The sequence below is a fragment of the Heterocephalus glaber genome, unplaced genomic scaffold (genome assembly GCF_053883595.1).
Source record: "Heterocephalus glaber isolate CG9 unplaced genomic scaffold, H.glaber_assembly_v1.0 deba00001504, whole genome shotgun sequence".
In the NCBI taxonomy this organism is placed as follows: Eukaryota; Metazoa; Chordata; class Mammalia; order Rodentia; family Bathyergidae; genus Heterocephalus; species Heterocephalus glaber.
In genome coordinates this window covers 48,911,588-48,925,706 of record NW_028258324.1, presented here as the reverse complement: position 1 = coordinate 48,925,706, position 14,119 = coordinate 48,911,588, and the positions used below count along the sequence as shown (strand labels likewise).

General features: G+C 37.9%; 1 protein-coding gene across 6 annotated transcripts in view; it reads right to left on the bottom strand.

Annotated features, from left to right (window-relative positions):
- Positions 1–14,119, bottom strand: part of Fndc3b (fibronectin type III domain containing 3B) — a 335,425-nt gene that overhangs the window by 137,053 nt on the left and 184,253 nt on the right. For all 6 annotated transcript variants that reach the window (XM_021254196.2, XM_013071609.3, XM_021254201.2 and 3 more), the window contains exons 5-6: positions 13,735–13,978; positions 10,755–11,045 (exon numbers count right to left, since the gene is read on the bottom strand). In XM_021254196.2, the coding sequence (XP_021109855.2) occupies positions 10,755–11,045; positions 13,735–13,978 (535 nt within the window). The remainder of the gene's footprint in view (positions 1–10,754; positions 11,046–13,734; positions 13,979–14,119) is intronic.

Here is a 14,119-nt window from a genome sequence, read left to right as displayed (position 1 = left end):
AGCAATACTCCCAATCCCAAATTCATTCCTGGAAGCAAGTATCACCTTGATCCCCAAAGCAGAGAAAGACCCAACTGAGAAAGAGAACTATGGGCCAATCTCAGTAATGAACATAGATGCAAAAATCCTTACTAAGATACTGGCAAATAGAATTCAGACGATCATCAAGAAGATCATACACCCTGACCAGGTGGGATTCATCCGAGGGATGCAGGGATGGTTCAACATATGCAAATCAATCAATGTAATACATTATATCAATAGAGCCAAGGACAAAAACCATATGATCACCTCAATAGATGCAGAAAAAGCATTTGACAAAATCCAACACGCATTTATAATAAAAACCCTACAAAAAAATCAGAATAGACGGTCTCTACCTCAATCTGATAAAAGCCATCTATGAAGGGCCAGGGATAAAGCTCAGTGGTTCCACCACCTGCCTCCCAAGCGCAAGAACCCGAGTTCGATACTTGGTACCAAAAAAAAAAAAAAAAAAGCCATCTATGTAAAACCAACAGCCAGTATCATACTAAATGGTCAAAAACTGAAATCCTTCACACTAAAATCAGGATGTCCAATATCACCACTCCTGTTCAATATAGTTTTGGAAACATTTGCCAAGGCAATTAGACAAGAGAAAGAAATAAAAGGAATAAAGACAGGAAATGAAGAAGTCAAATTCTCATTTTTTGCAGATGACATGATACTCTTTATAGAAGACCCCAAGAACTCCACCAAAAGTCTTCTAGACTTAGTGACCAAATTCAGTAGAGTAGCTGGACACAAGGTCAACACACAAAAATCAATAGCTTTCTTATACATGAACAACAGACTCACTGAGAGGGAAATAGAGCAAACAATTCCTTTCACAATAGCATCCAAAAAACTGAAATACCTAGGAATCAAACTAAAAAAAGAAATCAAAGACCTCTTCTTTGAAAACTATAGCACTTTGAAAAAAGACATTGAAGAGGATACCAGAAAATGGAAAGACATCCCTTGCTCCTGGGTAGGAAGGATCAACATAGTAAATGAAAATGGCCATACTTCCAAAATTGCTATGTAGATTCAATGCAATCCCAATTGAAATCCCAGCAGCATACTTCATGGACCTTGAGAAAACAATCCAAAAATTCGTTTGAAACCAGAAGAGACCCAGAATAGCAAATGCAATTCTAGGTAACAGAGACATGGCAGGGGGGTATTACAACCCCCAACTTGAAACTATACCACAAAGCTACTGTGATAAAAACAGCATGGTACTGGCAAAGAAACAGACCTGAGGACCAGTGCAACAGATTACAAGATGCAGAAACAACTCCAGACACACTCAACCACCTCATCTTTGACAAAGGAGTCAAACACCTTCATTGGAGGAAGGAAAAAGGAAAAATTGGGTTTCAACTTCCCAAAGGCTAAAACTAGACCTGTATCTCTCACCATGTACTAAACTAAAATCTAAATGGATTAAAGATCTAAACATTAAATCAGAAATGCTGAACCGGCTGGAACAGAGGTTAGGTAGAACTCTTGAAGATATTGGGGTAGGAAAAGATTTTAAGAACAAAACCTCAGTTGCTTGTGAACTAGCACAAATAATCAACAAGTGAGATCTCTTCTTACTAAAAAGCTTCTGCACAGCAAGAAAAAACACCAGCAGTGTGAAGAGACAACCCAAAATGTGGGAAAAATTTTCACCAGCAGTCCCTCAGACAAAGGTCTACTATATCAAATCTATAAAGAACTTAAAAAAATCAGACCTCCCAAATTTCAAGACTCAATCCAAAAATGGGCATCTGAAATGAACAGACATTTCTCAGACAAAGAAGTAGAAATGGCAAATAAACATATGAAAAAATGTTCAACATCACTGGTCATTCAAGAGATGCAAATGAAAACAATGCTGAGATTCCACCTCACTCCAGAAAGAATGGCTGCTATCATTAAATCAATCAATAACAAATGCTGGCAGGGCTGTGGGGAAAGAGGAACACTGCTCCATTGCTGGTGGGAGTGTAGACTGTTGCAAGCACTGTGGAAATCAGTATGGAGATACCTCAAAGAACTAGGTATTCCCCTGCTGGGTATCTTCCCCGAAGAATTAAAAGAATCATACCACAGTGATATATGTGCACCCATGTTCATAGCAGCACAGTTTGTAATAGCTAAAACTTGGAAACAGCCCAAATGCCTATCAAATGGAGACTGGATCAAGAAAATGTGGGTTTTTTTATAAAATGGAGTACTACTCAGCCATCAAAAATGAGAAATTAGAGACATTTATAGCTAAATGGAAGCACATTGAGGCGATACTCTTAAGTGAAATAAACAGGACACACATGTGTAAATACCGAATAGTTTATCTAGTGTAAGAAACTGAAAGTGTAAATAAGGACTAAAAAGTATAATAGATAATGTGAAATAGGAAGAAAAGGGGTAAAGGGGAAGGGGAAGTGGGAGGGATAAGGGAAAGGAAAGGAGGGAATGGATTTAATATGAGCAAATAAAAAAAGAAAACAAACAAAAAAACCAATTTTAGTGTCTAAAATTGTGTAAAGAACTCATGACAGCCCTCTGAAGTAGGTGCTATTAATTACTCCCACTTTAACTATATCTGATGAAAACAAAGCTTTGACAGAGTAATTATCAAGCCACATGGCACACAGCTCCCAAGTGGCAGAGCTGGGACTAAACCTAGATCTGTAAAGTCCCAACTAGTATACCATTTTACTTCTAAGTATGGCACATTTCTGGGGATGACCTCTAACCCAGTTAAACTCAGAATTCAATTTAGCTAAATGAGATAATAACATACAAAAGTTTCAATTCAATAAAATTGAGGGTTACATATATACCAGAAACAAACCATATCATCACTTAAACCTACTGTTTAAAGGGTTCTTTGGGATGACATGTATTTTACCAACAAGGGTTCTGATGTCATCTAAATGCTGCTCTGATTAGTTCCCAAGAAAGCAAAAAAGCAGAGAAAATAATATGGGTTTCCGAGCTAAGTACTACATATAGTAGTAACTAATCAAAATTCTACCCTGAAACTTCTGAACATGCATTTTGAAAGAAAACTCAAAGAATTTTGGGGGCATATTGTTCGTCTTTTTTATATTTAAGGGAAAAATGTGAAGCTTCGGGTACAATTTCATGGGTTAAGACTTCTTAAATTGACATGACAAAAATATCTCATCTTGTCTACTGAAAGATTCATGTAGTTACACCATTAAAACATGGGGTTGGCGGGGGAGTGTGATCAATCCTGATAAAGACACCTAACAACAATTGGGCCACCATGGTTACCTCTTTGCCGAGCTGCCAAATTTGCCTCTGCATCAAAATGGCATATTATAGTCTTACAGAAAAATAGTTACTCATTGTTTGATTCCTCCAGACCTGGGCCTTGAAGGATGATGCCAAAGTCAGAAAGTATGTGTTAATGAACGGCATGCTGCTTATGAAAATAACCCTCTGTCCCCCAAACAATCTCCCTTTCTATCTTACACACAGGCAGCTTCAAGACCATGAAGTCTGCTCAGCCCTCCCCAGGCATGCATGGGCCTCCAAGACACGGAAGGTGGAACTGGCAGCCACCAGTGGAGGCAGAGATGATTTCCTGCCAAGCAGAATGGCTCTTGCATTCTGATCCAGAGATCCACGTTTTCCATCTAAAAATTAAAAGACTGTTTAGGCTTGTTTGGACTATTTTCACTTTTCAGACTACTTGGCAGCAAGATGGGTGAATTCCACTGGTCTGAGCTCACTTTAATTTTTTTCATGTTTTCTAGATATTTTTGCCATTCTCAGGATTTACAGGCAGCCACCGACAGGTGAAAACACACACAGCACATACTTAGAGATGAGTCAATACTGAAATTCCCTCTAGAAACTAGTTTCAAATGCAGTGAGGGCAGCATACACTCTGGGGAGAAAAGGAGAAGTGGGCTTTGTCCACAACAGTGATCCAACCTGTCTCCAGTCCTCTTAACACCGTCTGAGAATGCGTAGGACAGAATGTGCTGAAGAGATAGAAAAGCTTATAAGTGAAAGAAGTCAGCCACTGGTGAAGTGCATAAGCTCCACTAAAGATCCTACTTTAAACAGAAAAGCACCAGTATCATCTCCTATAGGGAGCAGAGACTAAAGGAGATTACAAAAGAAACTCTGCCTTGACTCCCAACATTCCTGACCTTATTAACATGAGCCACATTATTCCAAACAAAGCAAACTACTGTTGGGACAGCACAGGTGGCTACAGCCATGCCCTCCCAGAGCCCAACCCATCCAGCAAAAGGACAGATCCCAGGGGCCCCACGCATGTTCATAAAACCAGATCTTTGTACAAAAATTTTTTATAATTATAAATTAATTTTGTTCTGAATAAACTATCATGATGATTTTGGAAAGATATTAACATCCAATTCTGGTTTTTAAGTAATAATTTTAGGGTACAAGCAAAGAAAAATGTCAGGGAGCAGCACCAGCAAAAAAACTAGAATACAAAGACCTGGCAATGAGGACCACTGCTTGGGTCAGAGAGAAATTTGTCATCTCAGAAGGGGAAAAAGCACAAGAATAATGTCCACATTAAGGCTATGACTCTTATGTGGTGGAATCTAGTCTACGATGTAACCAAATTGTTGGATTGTTAACAATTCTGAAGTTCAAATGGCAAAAGTATGCAGTATGTTCACTTATTCTGTATTTGGAATTCTTACTATTTTGTCCTCGTTTTTCGCATGGCTCTATAAGTTCTAGAGGTCATCAGAGATGCTGTTATCTCTATGTCAGCAACACACAAGGAACTTTCCTCTGCTAGCATATGCTCATCATTATACAGATAATAAAACCACAGGAGTTCCAATCCTGTTTGCAGGGTGTATGAGTAAGAGTGAGTGTGTGTGTGATGAAGGTAGGAATAGAGAGATGCCGGATTTACTGCAGATTTATACAAGATTATTTGAAAATAGAGAATCTGCTCACTGATAAGATTTTGCTAATCAATCAGTGACTCTAACTCACCTGTTCATTTCCCAGAAAGGGAAGTTAAGGCCTAAAGAAATGCCTTGTTGTATGTCACACAGAGCCAAATACAAACTATTAAATCTTACGATTCTAGTATGTTTTAAAACTGTTCGTGTAATGTGTGAAAGGGGGTAAAAAAAAGGAATGAGGCAAAAGTCAGTAGTATCGACTGTACAAACTACTTACTTTTACACACACATTAGTGCTTGGAGGGTTAGCACTCTTGACTCCCTCCTACCTCCCTCTCTCTACCAACTCCCCCAACCCAACTACACACACATGCACACACATGTGCACACACACACAGGCACACATGCATAATATACACATACTCATCATCATCATCTTGCCAAAGGATTCAATTTTCACATAATCCTTTCTAAACCTCTATTAGCAGATAACCTTACTTTTGGGGGATAGATGACAACTCTGGCTGAAAACTGAGGGTCTTCACAGAAACCTGGACCCTTTGGTTAGCATTTTCGACTGAGTAACTTCCTAATATACTGTCAGCTTTAGATTCCACCAAGAATAAAATAGAAGGAACGAAGCTTTCCCTTCACTAAATGAGGAGCGAGAGAAGCTTCTTCATCTTCTGTGATGAAAGTAAATGACTGCTTTAACTGGGCTTTGGCCAGAGCACAGGTTCAAGACCCAGCTCTTGCACAACTACCCACATACAAGGAAAACGTTTTCCATTCTTGTCCTTGAATATCTGTCAACTTGATGCCCAATCACTAATCTAAAATCACATGATAGAAGAGGCAAAAATTCTTGAACTATTTTTCCCTAAGTTATCCTTCATGTTAATACCATGAGGAAACAGGGAGGCTTCACTGAGGAGGGGATGTTGGAGTTGGTTCTTGTAGGCAAAGTTGGAATTTGCTAGGCAGAACTGGAAGAACAGGTCAAGAAAACATTATGAGGCACATGCATGGAATGGGGCAAACCTGAAGGCATCTGGCAGGGCAATCTGAAGTGCCAGGGGAGGTGGGTAAGAGCCACGTTAAACAGATTTTGACTTTGCTCCACAGACAACAGGGAATGCCATGGAGGTGTCGAGGAGGGGAGCGCCATACTGAGATCTGATTGAGCTGTAGCCATAGCACAGAGAATGGGATGGTGAGGAAAATGGATACTTACACATTTGAAATTATGAGGTAGCCCATTTGAGGTGTCTCTTAAGGATCAGAATGAGCAGATGTTGGAGTTCAAGAGGACTGTATACGAAGGCGCCATGGTCAGGGTTTAAGACAAAGGAGATCTTAGAAGGCTGGGCCCCAGCGTCTTCTCATTCAGAGCTTAAGTGTCCCACATTAAGGCCCGGAGAACTGTGAATCTAACACTAATTCTGCCAGAGTGACCACCACGGGTATGGTATGCATACGCACCCCAACTGCAACCCCTCTCAGAAAAGCCTGGAAGCAACTGCAGAGGCAGTGGTCCAGGGGTGCAAGGTTAACTTTCACAGTGTAAGACAGGGGTAGGCAAAGGAAGCCCCTCTGGCTTACAGGAGAAGAAACTTGAAGGTGAGGATATTAGACCATGAAGGAAAGAGGAAGGGGCAGAGAGATACCTGTTTGGAGAAGAGGATATCCTGGATGAGTGGTAATTCTATAAACTAGGAATTCTGAAGATGAAGGAGATACTATATAGGGTTACCATTATACCTTAGGTGTCAAGAACTGAGCTAGGCTATTTTTAATATTTAACAACGTGAGTTAAAATCTCCATTATATGCCTGAGAATACAGAGATTCAAAGAATGCTAAATGTAAATAACTAGCAAGTAACAAAAGACGATTCTAAGCCAGGTATATCTGAAACTAAAGATTCATACTTTTTCTCTGACATTGCATCATCAGCTCCAAGAGGCTGCAAGGAAACAGGAATCCTGAATTTCTCTTGAGTGCGCCATGGACTTTGTTTTCCAGAGTTGTTTTCCTGAAGTTAATAGTAAGAGACAGGAGGGGTGAACCTCACAGCAATCTTTAAGCAATACAGAAATTTGTTCCAGGAAGAGGAAATGGCATTAGAGCAGCATGTGTCCAAACAGAAAGCTTGCTCTGGAAAACAAAGTAATTAGGAATACAGGATTCATTTTACGAATATGCACCAAATACCTATTATGTACCAGGCATAGTACAAGAAGCAGAGGTGAGAATGATGAGTAATACATAGAAAGCTGCTACCCTATGCAGTGTACAACTTGTGAGCCATATCTTCTGAAGCGACCCTTAACATTGGAATATTTTCTATCTTGGCTGACCACTGCCTGCAATGGAGCTCTACATTGGGGGGGGGGGGAAGCCAAAACTCGTGAGAGGATTCTGATTTCAGAGGTCTGAAATGAGGTCCAGAGATCGCTATCATTTCAATTTCCATCCGTATTTCAGAAGCAGTTCATTGAGGGCAGAAGGACTTAAGAGTACTTTCTTTTCTCCATTCTTTCAATATACGTTTGTATTAACATTAAATTTTTACTTCTTTTATATGTACTTAGTTTTATCACAAGATCAGGTACAAATTTAAAATTTGCCTCCCTTTTTCTTTTTTAAAGAAGTACTTTTTTATGGTAAACAGCAAAATGGTAAATAACAAGTAGATTCCTTCAAAAGTGAGGAAATTATTAAGCAAAAATTATGGTCTTTTCTGGAATAAATACATATGCTATTCTCAGGCAAACTACAGATATAGGCGAACAAGTAAATCATACTACTACTAACTATGGTTTAACATCAATCAGGTGGTGTTGTGAACTTAAGCATTATCTAAGAAGCTTACTTCCTGGTTACCAAAGATGCAATAACTCAAGTCAAAAGACCTAATGGGAGAATGTTTTCCTTTACAGAAGTAAGCAGAAAGAAGCCTTTTGGGATCCTCTGAACTAACAACCACATTCTGAAGCAGATGTGTACCATTCATGAGGAATAGGATGCACCCCAAGAACAAGAGTGCTTTCCTGTTTGCCCGCTCTCCCTGATGAATGTTTCCTTCCTTGATTTTAGTTAGGAGCCTCAACACCAAATATATGGCCTACAGCAAGCAACTTTAAAGGACCCTCCTATGCACAACCTTGACAAACTGAGAACAAATAACATGATGCCATTTTGAGAGCACATGAGATGATTTTTTGAGCAGTTTTAGGTTCATAGCAAAACTGAGTGACAGGTTGTATGGATATTAGTTTTCAACTCATTTGGGTAAACAGATTTTTTTTTTAATCCAACACATAAACTCTTTCAGGCTCCTTCCTGACATGAGTGGAATGCATAACATACTCCATCTGATTCTTTGTTTCATGGTTAAATCATGTGCACAGCAGCACTTCCAGTGATTCTGAGAAGGCAAACAATGTGATCAAAAAAGGAGCAAGACACCAAGTTTGGACTAAGCTTGTTCTTCCCCACTTTATGGTGAAACATCTGATGTTTCCCAGAAACCACAGCAAAAGTGATCTCATTACCCAACAAAATAACATGCTTTCTACACAACAGCAGTGTGTTTAAAGTGTTCACGATGATTACACTCTCTTCCCACATAAGGTAAAACACCAAAATGCTTATGAATATATGTATGTATATTAAGCAAGTATTTCAGTATAGATTTCAATGCAAACCCAGGTATTCTCTTACAACTGGGACTATATCAAGATATGGAGCAGATAACATATTTGTGTACATGAGTTATGAAAGAGCTGCACATATAAGAAAGATATTTGCTTTTGACAAAGTTAAGACATAAGCGCATTAATCTTTGTGCTAACTTCAATCCTGCTTCATCTTATTTTACTTCTCTTATTCTCTTTTAGCCCTTTGAGTCTCATCTAAATTTTTATTTACTTCTTTTATTTGTATCTGTTATCATCTACTGTAAATCTTTGGTGCAAGTGTGGGGCAAAAATTAATAAAGAACAAGTAATCAAAATACTTCGAATCTCATAAACTCTCTGGACAACGTTTTGTTTTCTTTTGTTTTGTTTCCTGTGGCAGTACTTGGAATTGAATGAAGGACCTTCAGATTGAGCTGCCTCAGCAACCTGGGTGCTGAGATTACAAGTGTGTGCCACTATATTTGGCTTTGTATTGTTTTGGTAAAAATTCTCCTTAGGACAAACTATGCCTAATTATTTGGTGTAAATTCTCTTATGTACACATGGTTAAACCGGAATACTGCTAATCAACCAGCCACTACATACATGAATCAAAACAATATACTTTAGCTCACAACTACGTACAAATATGTGTCAACTGAAATATAAAATATTTTCCTAAAATAATTGCAAACTTAGAAATTGTAGTATTATTTAACTAAAACTGTTTTAACACTAGACACAGTGTGTATGTGATAGAGCACTTTCATTTAAGAGGTTGAACCCTAAGTCTCTTTTATATACTTATTTATATTTAATAATTTTAAGAATAACTGCCTAAATAATGGAAGATACAGACAACAACAAAACTGAAAGAATTCATAATATATTCACATTTCACTGTATCATACTCTTCCTCTTTCTCATGCTAAATTCACTCATTATAAATAACACAGGTTTATGCCAATGTCTGGTTTTACCAAATCTTCCTCCTTCTGTCAGAGACTCATCTTTCCTAGATAAGCAAATATCCACAAGTTCCATTTCTTTTTCATTTGCAAACACATTTTCACAGGTACACTCTGTTTCTACGTAGATGAGATGCAATGAGGAATCACTGACTTTAACGAGTGTCATAATCAGTTTTTATCCAGTCTTTGACAGTTGTTCTTATCTTTTGTTCCCAATAATTTGTATCTGTAAACTCATGTATTTTACAAAAATGTTACCTTGTTTTTGCTTCACTTTAATCAGTCTTCTATATGGCTACATAAAAAGTCTGTTTTTTCCTTTTGCGGCATCAAAGTAAGTTGCCTCTAAATGTCACCTAAGAATGATATGCCAAGGATGTAGCTCAACAGTAGAGTGCTTGCATAGCATGCTGAAGGCCTTAGGTTCAATACTCAGTACCAAACACACAAATACCTTCCCTCCCCAAATCCACTGATCTGTATCCTCAGGAAAATTAATACACAAAAGAACACATACTCTTCTGAACTGATACCTCTCTATCGTGGTGAGCTTCCTTCTTCCATCTCATTCTTGGTCTGTGAATACTTCAATCCGAATGCTAAAGGTGGCATTAAACCATGTCTGATGTGTTTATTAGTATTTTACACTCTTTCTTCAGAGTGAGGTTATTTGACCTTTGACTAACTTACTAGTGATGTCTGAAACTAAATAGAAATATACCCCTGTTATGCAATGATAAGAGTTTACTACAGCATGGAAATAATGACATCTAGTTTTATGAGTATAATCTTTTTGAGACTTAAACCAGCCCTATACTATTAGATAAGTTGTTCTACTTTAGATTTCTTCCATATCTGTCTACTTAGAGTGAAACAGAAGTAAGCCAATGTGAAAACACTTTCAGATACTTGTCACTGAGATTATGTAGAGAGTTATATGGCATATGTGACAAAAAGTAGTATTTCCATCATGAAGTATTAGTGAAAAATAAATGATACAATAGTTGTTCCTTACAAGAAACTGATCAAGAGGTCCACTCAATCATTCCTAGCAGAAAAACCCACTCCTATGAAAGACTATTCTTATGTAAAAGATGGTTCCTCTAGAATGACCCCAGCTCCATAACTCACTAGGGCAAAAGTCATAAGCATTACCTTGCAAATCTGAATCATTCGACTTCGGACTGCTCCTTGCTCGCCGCTCCATTTTCTTGATTCCAGGCCCACCACCACTGCCGCCTCCCCCACCTCCACTGCCTCCACCGCCGTGCCCCTTTCCATAGCCGTTGTACACTGTTGTGCAGTTGCTTTTGTAGATGGAGGAAGGAGGACTGTTGAGGCGGTTCTGGCGGTCAATCTGGCGATCTTTGAGTTTTTTGTGCGGAGGTTTGCTGTACTGGTCTTCTCGTGTAATGTAGCTTGACATTCCATAGAGTGGTATGATTTCTAAAATGAGTGAACGTGGCAAACACAAGTTCAGTCCATGTTTTCAATAAAAAGTTATTCAAAGGTCTAATGATCTGACCCTGAAGGAATAAGTCTAAAATACTATAAACACATTATTAAAAATATTTTTGAAAAATGTTATATATATTTAAAATATTCTTATTTTTAATCAATCAAGAAATAATTATTTGAAAATATACAGTGTTCAGAGAGCTTCAAAAAATATAGAGAAAAATGAAAAAGACAAGGTTGTCCTTAAGAGTCACATACTGGCTGAATTTATAACTAAGTCTAATTTTGTCAGTCAAAATGCTTTCAGTAGTTGCAATACATGAAAAAAAAAAAAAACAGAACAAAATACTGCTGTGAAAATGTACTTAGAATCAAGATATTTAGAAGTATACTTATCCATGTAGACAAAATAGCATTTCTATTGGTAAGTACATAGAAACCATAATATAAAGAGATGTCTGTGGCATTCAAAAGTTAATATTTGAAGACGATAACTAAAATGAAGTGAGAAACTGCCAATAAAAATAACTCAACACACAAAATCAAGGGAAATGTTCAAGGAGAAAATGTAGGGGGAACATAAGGCACCTCTGCAATCTAGTGCCAAACATAAGAAACTGTAGTCTCAAAGTTCTCTCTTGGAGTAACTGAAGGCAGGACAAAAGTAGAATTCTACCTGACTTCACTATGCATATTTTAAGTGGCTCAAGATAAAATAGAGCCTGCAATTAAATCTTATGGTCTTGAGTGTTAGGGATGTAGTTTAAATGTAAACTTATAAATCAGTTTGAACTCATATTTAGGCATCAGTAAAAATGACAATGTATAACAAAGAAATTGGGTCTTCTATCTTTATAAGGAAAAAGGGTCTCTTTTGTATGGATTAACCAAATAAACAACCACCTAATTCTAAATACTTCTGGGAGTAAAAGAGAGTCTCTGACTTTAATTTGAAAATAAGGAGGCACATTATTTGTACATTACAGTTCCATGGTATTTTAGTGAAATTAATTAAAATATGCCATGAAATAAAGGCTACACGTTTTTGTTTAATTTTAATGGTGATTTAAATCATAATGTTACCTTCCCTAAAACTGCAAAGGAGAACATTTACAAAATAGTCACTGAGTGTCATCCTACTACAAGACTGCTAAAATAAGGCAGTTCAGATGTGAGTCATCAGGCAACAAGTCAGGTTCCATGGCTCTCCATATGTCATTATAGCTCAGGTATAGCCAGGAGACTGACAATGGCTTAAATATTTAGTGCACGTTGTATCAAAGCACTGAGTACTTTTTTTAAAAACTTAAATAAATTTTTTTGTTTTTATCTAAATGTTATTTTCATACTGTATGCCTACTACTTGATTTAATTAATTTTTTTTAAATTTAATTTAATTTTTTGGTACCGGGCATTGAACTTGGGACCTTGCTCTTGCGAGGCAGGTGCTGGAACCACTGAGCTAAATCCCCGGCCCATTTATTTCTTTTTTGCCCAAATCACTAGGCAAAAAGATCAAGTTACTAAGAAGTCACCGATGCTATTGTTTTTACTGATTTGATGTTTTGGCATCATTTACCCACACCCTGCTATGAAAATAGCTGATTATTTTGAATTATGCTTTATTCCTTTATGACTATTTAAAAAGCCCAAATTCTGTCCCTAAGTTACAACAGGATATTTCACTTAAAATACTCATCTCAAATTTTTCTTTTGTTAATAAGAAAAAACTGCAATGTGAGATGAACATGCAGGGAAAGCACTGATAAGGGACTTGATACAGGCAAGAGAAAGAAAAGTGATACCTTGCTCAAAAACTCTATAGTATGACAGGGACTTCTCATATTATTATCTGAACCAACATAATGAATGTTTAAAGCAGTAAAATGCTTCAATTCAGAGTCAGACTTGGAAGACTATCACTTTGCAAAGTACAAGAGGTTAAAGTCTAGTTTTTCCCTTGATTATCTGGTTTCTTAGCATCCATTTTGATAGAGAAAGGCTTTAGACTAAATCAAGAGGAAAGCTTAAAAAGACATATTGTTGGTAGCCCTGAGGCTCTTTCCATTGCAAGGTAAGTATTTGCCTAACTAGTGAAACTGTGGCTGCACTAATGTCTAGTCTCAAACTAAAAATGGTTTCAGGAGGGTCACCCCAACAGTGAGAGGATTTCTGGGTTCTCCCAAGATAGATCTTTCAGGAAACTCAAAAGATAATGAAACTTCATAATCTTCTAACATTAGAAATACGACACAGAACACTTCAATTTCCCTTTTACTGTTGGACCATACTGATGCCAAAGAAATAATGTGACACAGTTCTGCCTCCAGTCACTCTTACATAAACACATGTGAAGAGGACACAGGAATGTAGAATAGATCACAGCCATTCTTTTCAAACAGAAAGTGGCTATCCTACTCCTGGGTCTCTGAGGCGCTGCAGCAGCAGGGCAGAAGTTGGGAAAATTGCAAGGCAGAAGGCTGCAACCCATGAAGTAATCCTTCAAGACACAATTCAGGACGAAGGACAAAGGACAAAGGTACTTCCCATAAGTTTTATGCCAGAGAAATCCCTGTCTACCACACATTATTGCAAAAGAAAAAAAAGGGAACTCATGAGCTATGTAAGTACTGCAATCAGTTTCAACAGCTCCTGATACCAGCAATAATTTACTTACCTTGCTCGCCATATATTGTAGGAGGAAGGTGGTGCTGAGGAAAAAACTGAGGTGGCATATCTCCAGGCCCAGTAACTGGTGGGTAGTAAGCCGTGTGGGAGTTATGGATGAAATGTGGGTGGTGGGCCAGGTACGGGGGCAGGTGATGGGTGGGAGACATGGCTGAGGGGTAGCTTGGGGGATAACATTCAGGAGACTGGGGTGTGACCACCACCCGCCGGACTCCAGTACTATCTTCAATCACCTGAAGATTCAAGTAAAAAGAAAGAATGTGGTAAGCACTATCACCAAACAAACTGTAATATATACAGCATTAATAACTTCCCTTTAATTTTAATTTTTGTTCCCCTATTGAAAAAAAAAATGTGTGTTATATTCGTCTTCT